We start from the raw sequence: 11,506 nt of genomic DNA, 5'->3' as shown, positions 1-11,506 counted from the left end.
GAAGGAAGGAAGGAAGTGACAGGGGCTCACAGAATGGGTGGTGGAAGAAAACATCATTCATCAAGTCATTGTTTGTACAGTGAGGAATGTTATTTCACTTGATACGCTGTAGAAAACTGGACGGGCATCAAATAATTTGTCTGTAATGTTTTTATATAAAGGGCTTTTAGTTTTCTCACATGAAGCAAATCTGTGTTCCTTCCATACTAAATGAATGGTTTGTTGTTGTGAGCATCCACAAAATCGAGTTTTGAATTTGATAATAATAATAATAATAATAATAAACTTTATTCATATAACACCATTTCAAAAACAGTTACAAGAGGCTTTACAAGTTTAAAAATATGAAAGCTTAAAGGCAAACAATAAGAAACAGTTAAAAAGCCATTTGAAAATCATACAGCATGGAAATGAGAAAAGAGTTCAAACAAGAAGAAAGTAAGACATTAAATGATTGCAATTATCGATAAGATCACAACTAGGAGAAAGCATATTTGTCTTTAAGAGAGATTTAAAAGAAGAGGATCCAACAAGATGGATCTCCTCAGACTGTTGCAAAGGAGGCCCGGTAACCCAGCCAGGATGGTTACATGGTCAGTGGGACCTTCGCTGGCGTCCTCAGGTTACAGGTAAGATATGGTGACTAAAGATCCAAAATCTACTTAGGTGCAATGGGCCTTAAAAGTCAGCAATAAAATCTTTAAAACAAATCTAAACTTTACTGGAGACCCACGAAGAGAAGCTAAAATCATGGTAATATGTTCTAGATTTGGTCTGACTGCTGTGTTTATAGGGAGTCTTAAAATATTTTCTGAAACAACCAAATAAAACAATCAAGTTTGTTAACATATCACACATCACAATCTGGAGAGAACAAACTAAGAAAGTGTATCTTTGTTCATTAAAACTAAAACGAAAATAAATCAGTGAGAGTTTCCTGCAGTTAAAAATCTGTAGGAGAACAAGTAATAGTCATCAGGGCTCCTGCAGAGGTGATGAGTTTCCTTCCACAGGAAAAGAGAAGGAGCTGCCCAGTAAGATATGTTTTTTTTTACTTCCCAGTGGACTGTTCTGCAAAGGATAATCACACCCCTGCAGTTTTCAGTGCATGGACTTGATTTTATTTTTCGCTGCTACCAGAAGTTAATTCTCCTGATTATAAGGTATGTATGTATGTATCTGTTTTCATCGTAGTGTTGACACTAGTTACATTATATCTTATCTGGTGTCGGGTGGTGGTTGCTGTTTTCGGAGAAAAAAACTGATAAAGGGAGATTGTGCGCTTGTCTAAACAAAGTATTAGAGCAACAACCCATCCCATCCTGACACAGACATTTTTATTCAAGTTGGGTCCTGAAACGCTTTTCTGTGATTACTGGTGTATGCAGCAGTCTGTGTGTGGACGAACACCAACAAGAAGAAGCCCTTTAAAATGTGGAGCAGACGAAAAGTGCTTCTGGCTGCTGCAGTTGTTTTCACAGCGCTCTACTACAGTGTAAGTTTTCTTTTCTTCTTCTGCAGTTGATTGTTATGATGTTATACGTTAAAATATTCTCCTCTCAACAGTATTTTAATTTCCGTATTCAAATAAAGGTGGCTGCAGAGAAACAACTGTACATGGCCCAAGATGCTGTGGACTACCTGTATGATAAATGCCGTAAAGAGGCCATGGCAAAGTTAATCCATTCAGGCGTGTTAAGACAAGAGCTGAACCTCAGTGCAGGTTTCCAGAAAGCATGGAGCGACCACACCCAGTGTCCCAGGTTGATCCCAGGAGCCATCAAAGAACATATTGCTGCATTGTGGGCATATGTCGACGGTGATGAGGACTTTATAAAAACCTTTAACAACCAAGTGGAGACCATGGGCAGGAACATTAGCACCTACGAAAACAACTTCAGTTTTAAGTCGCTCCACTTCCTGCTCATGGATTACATGATGCTGCAGAAGCCACCGAATTGTAAGACTGTGTATACTTTAGCAGATAAATCAGTTGAGGCAAAAAACGGCTCAAAAGTGAGACTGGGGAGGTTCACCTTGGCCAACTTGAGTCTGAAGGAATTGCCAGATTTGGACGAGGAAGTGGTTTTAAACATCACGTCTTGCTTCTATGTCAAACTGGGGAAAAACATTTGCAAGGAGGAATCAAGCGAGGTGTTGTTGAGTCCAGCTGAAGAGTTCACAGTGGCGAGCGTAATGACCAAAAAGGATCCCGATTCGCAATTCACTGAGATCATCTTGAAACATTCAGATCTGAAGAGCTTGCACAGCTCACACAGCTGCGACATCTTCTCACGGTAAGAGACGGATTCTTAATGAACTGAAATATGTTGCTCACTGTCATCAGCATTGAGACACAGTAGGCTTTGAATAAGGAGGTTGTGCATTGTTGCAAATTGTTTGCATAATCTTAGAAAGTTACTCAAATACAAAGTAAAAATTAAAGCTGGGGTTGGTTATATCCTGGAAAAACTAGCAAGAAGAGCTACACCGATACATCCCTCTGGAAAAAACACTGTTTGGTTGGTGTACAGTCCTGCCAGCACTTTTTTCGTTCTTTTTTTTCAGATGACTATTTATTGATGGCTATCAGGATGTGAAAAGGATTTGAACAAATAAGATAAAAAGTGTTTCCAAAAAAAACCTACCAACCCTAACCTCTAAAAATTGTTTATCATATATATGTAATAAATACAAAAGCATATAAGCTTATGTGCTTTCTTTGTACCAACTCTACATGGTGGTTGCAACTGGAGAAGCTTTCATGTCAGAGGACGAACTGAGAAAATAAAAATATAAAGAAAATCTCTCATAACATTTGTCAACAGAGCTGATTAGTTGTTGATTCAATTCGACATTCAAGTTAAACTTGTTTTCTCAAAATCTGTTAAGCCAGCAGCTTAACACATGTAAAACAACTTCAAACTAATTATTCAACAAATTCAAGTTCAATGGAACCAGCTTGAAATGATGTGAAACAGAAACATGTCTCATAGAAATGTAACCTTCATGTATGACCACCTAGCCTATAAGAAGAGGCTGATGGGTTTTTAAGGCCTTACACATATTTTGATATCTAAACTTATTTATCTCTGTTTGTCTTATAGGTCTCCAGCTGTCGTCTCCACCCATGTGTGGCTTGTGTTGGTGCTCTTGTCTTTGTCTCTTGTCTTCATTTGTTGATAGAATAAATGAAAAATAATCATTCAAATGCAAAACACTGCTTTGATTTTACAGTTAAACAATGAAAAACTGTTTTGCTGTAATGCAATTAAGATTATGCAAGCTGCAAAAATATTGTCTTTTTTTTAAATCACTTCTACCACGTTTTAATCATTGACTGTAATATAAAGATGGAGGGTGTGTCTTCCAGTCCTCCTACTGTGCAAAGCCAAAATATTCCAGATATTACATATATATTCTTACACTGGTGTGGAGCCAGAATTTATTGTGGAGTGGAGCTGTGGTATTGAGGTCTCACTAATACTCACATTTGAGCGATCACAAATCAGTCTCAGCTGTCTATCGGGATGTTTAACCACATTTTTATAGCATCAAATAACTAATTACAACCAAACTGGAAAAATAGCACTTGGACAAACATCAGTGTGATGAGAAATGACAGAAAACATCTTTGAGAAAAATGTATTTGACTTGTAAGGTTCTATTTTATGATGTACAGCCACCAGGGGGCGGTCCAGATGTTTAAGCCTTACTTTTGAGGTTAAGCAGTCATGTCATCCATCTTTATATACAGCCTATGGTTCTGAACTCAAATCCTGCTTTTATGCAAATCAAGCAATGTTTACTTCTGCTTCTACTTTCTTTTTTATTGATCTGTGTGTTATGCTTTTATGAGTGAACGCTCGTTAGAAAGATGAACCTTTGCATCACCAGGATGCTCAAGTCTCAGTTGATAACATCAGCTTTGTAATGGAAATCTTACATTTGTGTATGTATAATTGCATGAGCAGACATCTATGTGGAGGACGGACCAAATGGTTGACCAAATTGTCAATCTAAAAGGGCAACTATAAGGTTTACGATGGCGGCTTAAGAAACCACAATTAATGGTATCTCTTGGTATCTCTGATTGGGATCTCACACCTGGGGTCTCACAGGGGGGTCATCCACAGAACATGTAAACAAAAGGACAGGATGTCTCCTCCACTGAGTGAAACTACAGGAGGGTAATGAATACCTTTGAATGCTTAGTGGGAGGGGGCTGCGAGTTATAAGAACAAAGATTCTCCTGTGTTCTTTGCTCATTTCTGCATGTCATTCAGGTGATGTGTACTGATGAGTCCATCTGCAGATGGTGAATTAAACTTACAGAAAGAAGTGTTTGACTTTGTGCTTATTTAACAGAAATTGCCACCACAGCTTTTAGACGTATGAGATAAAACAAACTGGTTGAACTGCCCTCGTCTTGTTATATTTTGACAGGTTGAAATAATGGTGGTAGACTCAGTAAGCTGCTCCTTTCATGTAACAATAAAGAAGTTCAACAATATTAAAGAATGACAAGTATAAACATGTTCTGATCTAGAGTTATTTTCACATCATATAGCACCAAAATTCAGAATAAACAACACAGATAATTTGTGTCTGTGTGTTCGAGTTTGCATCAAATGTCTGAATATGAAAGCACATACTGTATGCACATTTATTATGAACAAGAAAATCCATAGATACACACAGTAAAGCACACTTTAAGCACATTTGAAGATGGCACATGCTTTTTCCAACTAACAAAAACATGAACGAGCACTTGTGGATTTACACTTGGTCATAAAATGCCATGAGCTGCATTTCCTTTCAGTGTCACTAGAAAAGATTTAAGGGCATCAGTGTTGTTAGCGCATCACTGCTATGGATGAAATCACTGAGTCTTGGTCTGATGGGATTAAATGTACAGTATGTCTACAGTGAGTATGACATTAAATAAATCTGTTTGGTATCAAGTTATATAAAAGCATGCAAGGATAACGTGGTAAAAAAGCAGCTTAAAGTATATGATGCTGACAAAGTATATTTATGTACAATGTATAATAATATATAAAACATACAAATATGATGTAAGCATTTAAAATACCAAGGCTCTAACCATGTTTTAACAAAGCATCAATGTTATTTAATGATTATAATCAAAATCTAAGGAAGTACTGCATGTGGGAAATATCTCATTAGCAACAAATGTCTTCATGAAACACTTTCTATTACTAGTGATATGAATCCACATATAAATTACTCACCGACTAGTTGAACTCATCTTTTTTGGATTTTGCTAAATTGTCACACACACTACACACATGTTAGGATACATATTAGAAACAAAATTAGATTGCAAATTTATGAATAGCAGCATTTAAAACACATTCAATTCTAAATTCTGAAAAAAACACATTCATGTATGGGGTTGAGTTTAAGTTCTCTAAAGCTACATTATGTTTTTTTTATGATATTTTTTTAAATCAACTGGCTTAAAAACATCTTCACCCCATGTTGTACAGCCATCCCAATATCTATCTATGTGCCAAAAACAGTGGAGACAGCAACCTTACAGCTAACTGTCTTTATTATTCAGTTCAGTTTTCTTGACCTGTTTCCATGAGAATAAACACTCTTGTCTTTGCTGAGGATGCTGGTGTCGACCCGTGAGAGGGTGCACATGCTGCTCTGGTAACCAGGTTGCAGTCTCGTATTTTGGAGCTCCAGCTCATCATATCTCGAGACGTGGACAAAGGGACACCAGCGGAACACATGCTTGAAACCGGCCCGAAACCTGCAGCCAAAATCAAACCCTTTAACTACGCTGTTGTGTATCATATACATGTGGGGGTTTTGGGTTGTGCCGTATTTGTACCCACCTGCTGTTGAGGCAGCAGTAGATGATGGGGTTGTACATGGTGGAGCTCATCGCCAGCCACAGCACCGACAGGTAAACCTGCTGGATGTTCTTCCACTTGCTCAGACGCTTGTTGAGACCCGTCACAATGAAGTAGACATGATAGGGCAACCAGCAGAGGGCAAAGGTCACCACCACAATGATCATCATCTTCACCACCTGCAAGACAGTGAGAGAGAAACGCAAACATCATCATGCCAAAGTCCAACTAAAGCGCTGAGCTGACAGATGCTGAGGTGAAACCCTGCAGAGCTGAGAGGATGTCGAGTGATAATTACTTCCACCAAGCTGGTTACATTTGCTTCTGCAATTGTTTGTATGACGCAAAAATTACTAAACAGATCCATGGTGGAGGGAAGAACCCATCAAATTTTGGTGGCGATCTGGATCAGAACGGGCAGATCTGGATTTTTTCCCCCACTTTTTAACGTTGTGAGATTTGTCAACATTTTCCTTTATTTTTCATCAAATAATTCATGGATCCTGATGGAAATAAAATGTTTAGGGCACTGACATTTGTGAGTGTGTGGAATTTTGATTTAAATCTACGAGGACTTTGCATTGTGAGATGTGATTTTTGGACATTTTCACCAATTTATAAGAAAAATAAAAATAATGTTTAAAGGTGTAAATATCAGAGAAATATTTTTCTTTGGCTTCCTCCCTGCATCATCTAGTCCTGTCAACTCAAGAATCATTGACAAAAAGAAGGAACACACTCTGACAGCTTTTTATGTGCACATGAAGAGTCTCTGAAGTTACGTGTTTGTTGTCTATTTCTCTTCATTTTGAGAACAATGACGTCTCTTGCCGGTGGGTACAGAAGGTCTGCCATACGAGGAGAGGGAAAGGTCAGCGTTGACGCACCAGACGCAGCAGGTTTCAGGTAGAACAGATGAGAGAGGGCTGCAGAGCTCATCAGTGCATTACGGCACAAAGCAGAGGGGGGTTAAAAAGGGAGTAGGCATCTGAGCACCACCGAGCTCATGTGTGAGACTGTGATGAGAGAGCGACCTCCTCTTATCTCCCGTCCAGATGGAATCCTGTCATCCTCGGCCCTTGAATCAAGCCCGACATTGTCTTGAAGCTTTCCTGACATTTACAAATCTCTTTTATGTTTCTCGGCTCAATTTCGGTCTCTGATGATATTTTTCTTTGAAACCCTCTAACAAGATTGTAAATGACAAAGCTGCACCTGCCGCCGTCTCTATTTCTGTGCACTGAATAGGTGCTTGTGTCTGTGGCACAAAAGAATATAGTTCTAAGGCAGGAATCTATTCTTCAGTTAAGTTTTATCTTTAAATTTACATTTTTCATCCAACTTCATCACCTTCAGTTTACGGGATAAATATGAAATGTTGATTTTTTTTTTTTTGCATCCAAAACATCTTCTGTCTCTGAATACCCCCGCAGCCAAACCTTTGTGCCATGACAGTATTTGTGACATTTATCAATAAATGTTATTCTTTGGCGTTAATCCCAGATCTGTCTCGATAGATGCTCGTCATGACAGCTGTGATGACCTTAATCCCTGCTGGACCCAACCCTCTGCTCTGAAGCACACTGTGTCGTCTGGCTGAAGACGCTAAACTAAAACAGGTGCCGCTGGATGCGTCTCTCTTTTTCTTGGCTGCAGCTGAACGACTATTGCTGTTTATTGCATCACTTCACATAAAGTGCGATGATACATTTTCTTTGTGTGTGGTTTTCAGATTATAAAGATTTCAGTGATATGAAAAACGTGAGTTCCCTTCATTAAACATCTCTGCCAATGCATTCAGCCGCTGTTTGTCACACAAACTATCACATTACTTTTATTTGTTCGTGCAACAGGTTTCTCCAAACAGCAGCTTTCTAAACATGGACCCTTGTTGCTGCTGTAGACAAGATTCCCTGCTGCTCAGATATATTGATGGCAAAAGAAAATCGGGGAACTTTGGAGTCGCCTGGTTGTTTGCATTAATTTATCATAAAATGAGATCTGATTTTCATCTAAATCACAGATACAGCCATCACAGTGTAATTATTATCAAAATGTTGCCATGACTGAGCCACTGCAACAGATGGATTTTATTTGTCTGAGATTTTAAATTTGAATTTATAACTAAATGAATTTTTCTTTCAAATATTTGCTTTATGTTTCCCTCATTCCTTTTCCAAATGAGCAAATGCTTTTCAACAAAGGGGCTTGAACCTCAGTCTGTGACTCCCCATCACGTCATGTCCCAGCAGCGTATCAGCAAAGGCTAAGACAAGTAAAAACAGTAAGTATATAATAGTAGTAAGTATGAAACTTAACTTTATTCACACTTATTATCTGAGGTCAAATACAGCTGTGTGCTTCCACTCCAAAAAACTAAACAAGTGTAAATATGTTAAGTAAATGTGGTTTACCTTCCGTTTGGCTCTGAGCTGACTGTGATAGTTATCGGACGAGTCTCCGGGGATCTCCCCTCCCCACAGAGTCACCCCCACGATGGTGTAAGTGATGCTCATCACCACTAAGGGCAGCACGTAGACCAGAACTGTCACTATGATGTGATACCTGCACAAGAGAGGAGACAAATCCCCAGTGTATTCTGGTGTACTGTATCTGGAGTTTCCAGAAATATTCAAACCAAGAGAAATCCATCATTTTAAACAAGGCAATGGTCTGATTCATGTGGTTGCCTGTCATCATCATCTTTGCAAATGCATGAGCATTGTCTGCAGTCAAAATTGACCTCTTACCACTTCTCAGCTATTTTTTTTACAGTAGTTTAAAGATCTTGGTAATTCTTTGTTTGTAGTATGAGACAAATAATGTGTATATTAAACATTACAGCATGTTCATGTTCTTCTAGATCCCCAAATAAAAATGATGAACCTGTAAATGGCCAAACATTGCACCATTTAAGGATACACAATCAGATGATGCACAAATAATGATAAATGTAAGAAACTTGATTTCATATCTTTGCCATGACAATGATGATGAAGCCTGAAATGAGCTTGAACAAAGACAGTTGTCAGTGTTTGTGTGTGTGTGTGTGTGTGTGTGTGTGTGTGTGTGTGTGTGTGTGTGTGTGTGTGTGTGTTTGTGTGTGTGTGTTCTCACATGAAGGGGTCCTCAGCCATGCGGGGCCAGGCCACGTAGCAGAGTGTCCTGTGAGGTACAGTTCGGGTGGTGGAGAAGTAGCAGAGAGGAAAGGCGAGGACCACGGCCAGACTCCAGATACAGACGATGACTCTTGTGGTGGCCTTTGCCGACAGACGGTGTTTCAGAGGGTGGATTATAGCCATGTACCTGTGAGGGGCAAATACAGACATTACAAAAATAACAGTTGCTTGTTGTGCTTAATGAACACCTGTATTTAAAGACACGACCATTCACAGCTGGCCTCTGGGACAATAGGTCACTGTAACTCATTCACTCTAAGTTCAAGGCTAAGGAAGTTTTCAAACCATGATATATTTAATTCCCTTCACTGAAAAGATCAATTTATCACCATCCTTATTGATCACTGCTGATTTTGCTCAGATATTCCATTTTTACAACTCAATACCAAAGTAAATAAGACTATGTCGTCACCAGCATGCCGATGTTTGTATTCTTTTAGTTTTTTTCCTTTTTGCATCCGTCACAAACAACATCAACGTGCCCACTTGCTCACGGTGAATCCTATATTATCTTGCTGTGTTCTCACATCAGCTCATTCTGACATTCTGCAGTTTTTACCAGGGAGCTGGACAAAGAAACTGCAGAATCTCTATGATCTCCACAGAAAGTCCGGAGCCTCTCACTTAGATATTTGCATTCTCAAATACAGCCCCTCTGGAGACTATCAGGAGGTTCTCCAGAGTTCAGTGTGTGTCTGAAAGCAGCTATGGAGAAAGAGAAAGTATAAACATTTCACTTTCGTAACAATTATGATTAATAAAATGTGATATCAAATTGTTTTTAAACTGTATTTTATTTCTGGTATTCATTTATTGACCCTCCTTCTGTGGCTCGTGACCTTCCAAGGGCTCCAGATCCCTAGTTTAGGAACCACTGATCTAAGTCATCAAACCTTTAAGCACGATAAACAGATCAAAATTTCTGAATTTGGGGAACAAATTACTGTCAAGTGTAACTTATATGTGAATTATACAATCTGGAAGCATGTAGGCACCTAGTCACTGTGCAGCACCGCGCTGCGCTGACTGCCATTGCTGTTTTAAAAACCAGATTTAAAACCTTTTTACTCACAAGTTCCGACCATCACTGTATTCTATACTACTGTTATTTATTTTACACAGTTCTGTTTTATTTTTCACCTTGTTAAGTTTTCATATTATATGTATTTCTGTAACATCTTTTAATATCTTTTATTCAAGTCATAAAATGTTTTATTTAGCTTAGAATTAGTTTTTTTGTTCGTGTGGTTTTTGAATGGCCCCAATGTGTGTATGAACTTGTATAAATCAAACTGCATTGCATTAAATAAAAAAGAAAACAAGGAAAACTGAATGATTATAGTGAAGAAGAAACAAATGCACGACACACATGTTACCTGTCGATGGCTATGGCGGTCATGGAGTAGATGCTGGCGAACACAGCGGTGACGGGGAAGAAGTTGTGGAATTTGCAGTACGCCTCTCCAAAGTACCACTCCCCGTGCGCCGCGTAGATGAAGTTTATCAAAGTGTTGAACGCGGCCATGGAGACGTCCGAAAACGCCAAGTTGAGCAGAAAGTAGTTGGTCACCGTCCTCATGCGTTTGTGCGCCAGGATGATCCAGATCACGATCAGGTTCCCGAACACCGCCACCGCCAGCACCACGCTGTAAGCGACGGACCAGAGCGCGACGCGCCATGGCGGCTGCACGAACTGGTTGGTCATGTTTCTGGTTGAGTTGGATCCGTCCCGTTCAGAGGCCATTCCTCAACAAGAGTCCCGACTCGGGTCTGTTTCAAAGCGCTGCTGCTCAATCACTTCTCTGATGGAGAACAGTGCGAACATGTGACCAGGGCAGGGGAGAGTGGTCCTGATGCAGCCTCTCCCTGTGCCATCACTCAGAGAGGCAGCATCAAACACATCACTCTATCAGGGCATTCTGTTTTTTAAACTGGAACAGCTAAAAGGTTTGAGTCAGTGGATCTAAGGGGACTATCCATCTTGACCAGGTCGCTCAGATGATGATGTTATTTTGTTTTATTTGCTTTCTTTGATTTTAAACAACATTCTATTACATTGCTTCTCGTCTTTGATGCTTTTATTTGTTCTATTTGTGAAGCACTTTGTTTTGAAAGGTGCTAAATAAGTACAGTCTTGATTAAATATAGTTGTTATAAAATAAAGTTTTGGTCTTTAAGAGGGTTTCCTCAGGTCTAGTTAAGTGAGTAAGATTTAGGTGAAAGGGATCTATTGAATATTGAATATAAACTATAGTGATGTTTTCAATAGTGTTTTTCACCTGAAATGTACTAAATTGAGTTTTAAGTTTTCTTTACCTTTGAATGTGCCCCATATATTTAAATACTTTATATTTACATCGGGAGCAGGTCCTCTCTATGGAGGTTGTCATGTTTTTTACATTAGTCCAGACTGGACAAACTAAACACCTTTTGAGTTTT

General features: G+C 39.1%; 2 protein-coding genes across 3 annotated transcripts; one reads left to right on the top strand and one right to left on the bottom strand.

Moving 5' to 3' along the window:
• The first annotated feature begins 1,026 nt into the window (after positions 1-1,026).
• On the top strand, positions 1,027-4,534 carry LOC109637775 (ecto-ADP-ribosyltransferase 3). 2 transcript variants are annotated; one of them, XM_020100334.2, is made up of 4 exons: positions 1,027-1,163; positions 1,389-1,495; positions 1,594-2,297; positions 3,108-4,534. In XM_020100334.2, exons 2-4 carry the CDS (start codon positions 1,433-1,435, stop codon positions 3,181-3,183), a joined length of 843 nt encoding a protein of 280 aa, XP_019955893.2. In that variant the 5' UTR covers positions 1,027-1,163; positions 1,389-1,432; the 3' UTR covers positions 3,184-4,534. The 2 variants fall into 2 exon arrangements, with proteins under 2 accessions (XP_019955893.2, XP_069386749.1); XM_069530648.1 differs by having other exon boundaries at positions 1,079-1,163; positions 1,392-1,495.
• Positions 4,535-4,680: 146 nt separating this feature from the next.
• tacr3l (tachykinin receptor 3-like) lies at positions 4,681-11,004 on the bottom strand. The gene is made up of 5 exons (XM_020100341.2): positions 10,444-11,004; positions 9,006-9,194; positions 8,303-8,453; positions 5,871-6,067; positions 4,681-5,785 (listed from the first exon to the last, which is right to left on the bottom strand). The coding sequence occupies exons 1-5, from the start codon at positions 10,809-10,811 to the stop codon at positions 5,584-5,586; spliced, it is 1,107 nt and encodes a 368-aa protein (XP_019955900.1). The 5' UTR covers positions 10,812-11,004; the 3' UTR covers positions 4,681-5,583.
• Between the last annotated feature and the right edge of the window lie 502 nt (positions 11,005-11,506).

This window comes from Paralichthys olivaceus, chromosome 8, assembly GCF_024713975.1.
Source record: "Paralichthys olivaceus isolate ysfri-2021 chromosome 8, ASM2471397v2, whole genome shotgun sequence".
In the NCBI taxonomy this organism is placed as follows: domain Eukaryota; kingdom Metazoa; phylum Chordata; class Actinopteri; order Pleuronectiformes; family Paralichthyidae; genus Paralichthys; species Paralichthys olivaceus.
Note: the sequence above shows the minus strand (reverse complement) of the source record. Positions and strands in the feature narration are given on the sequence as shown.

What these genes read in the sequence shown, in the direction of transcription:
- LOC109637775 (XM_020100334.2), top strand. Translation starts at nt 1,433, where the DNA reads ATGTGGAGCAGACGAAAAGTGCTTCTGGCTGCTGCAGTTGTTTTCACA. An exon ending in TCACAGCGCTCTACTACAGT is followed by an intron (nt 1,496 to 1,593) that starts GTAAGTTTTCTT and finishes ATTCAAATAAAG; the next exon opens with GTGGCTGCAGAGAAACAACT. An exon ending in AGCTGCGACATCTTCTCACG is followed by an intron (nt 2,298 to 3,107) that starts GTAAGAGACGGA and finishes TTTGTCTTATAG; the next exon opens with GTCTCCAGCTGTCGTCTCCA.
- tacr3l (XM_020100341.2), bottom strand. Translation starts at nt 10,811, where the DNA reads ATGGCCTCTGAACGGGACGGATCCAACTCAACCAGAAACATGACCAAC. An exon ending in ACCGCCATAGCCATCGACAG is followed by an intron (nt 9,195 to 10,443) that starts GTAACATGTGTG and finishes TGCCCCTCACAG; the next exon opens with GTACATGGCTATAATCCACC. An exon ending in ATGGCTGAGGACCCCTTCAT is followed by an intron (nt 8,454 to 9,005) that starts GTGAGAACACAC and finishes TCTCTTGTGCAG; the next exon opens with GTATCACATCATAGTGACAG.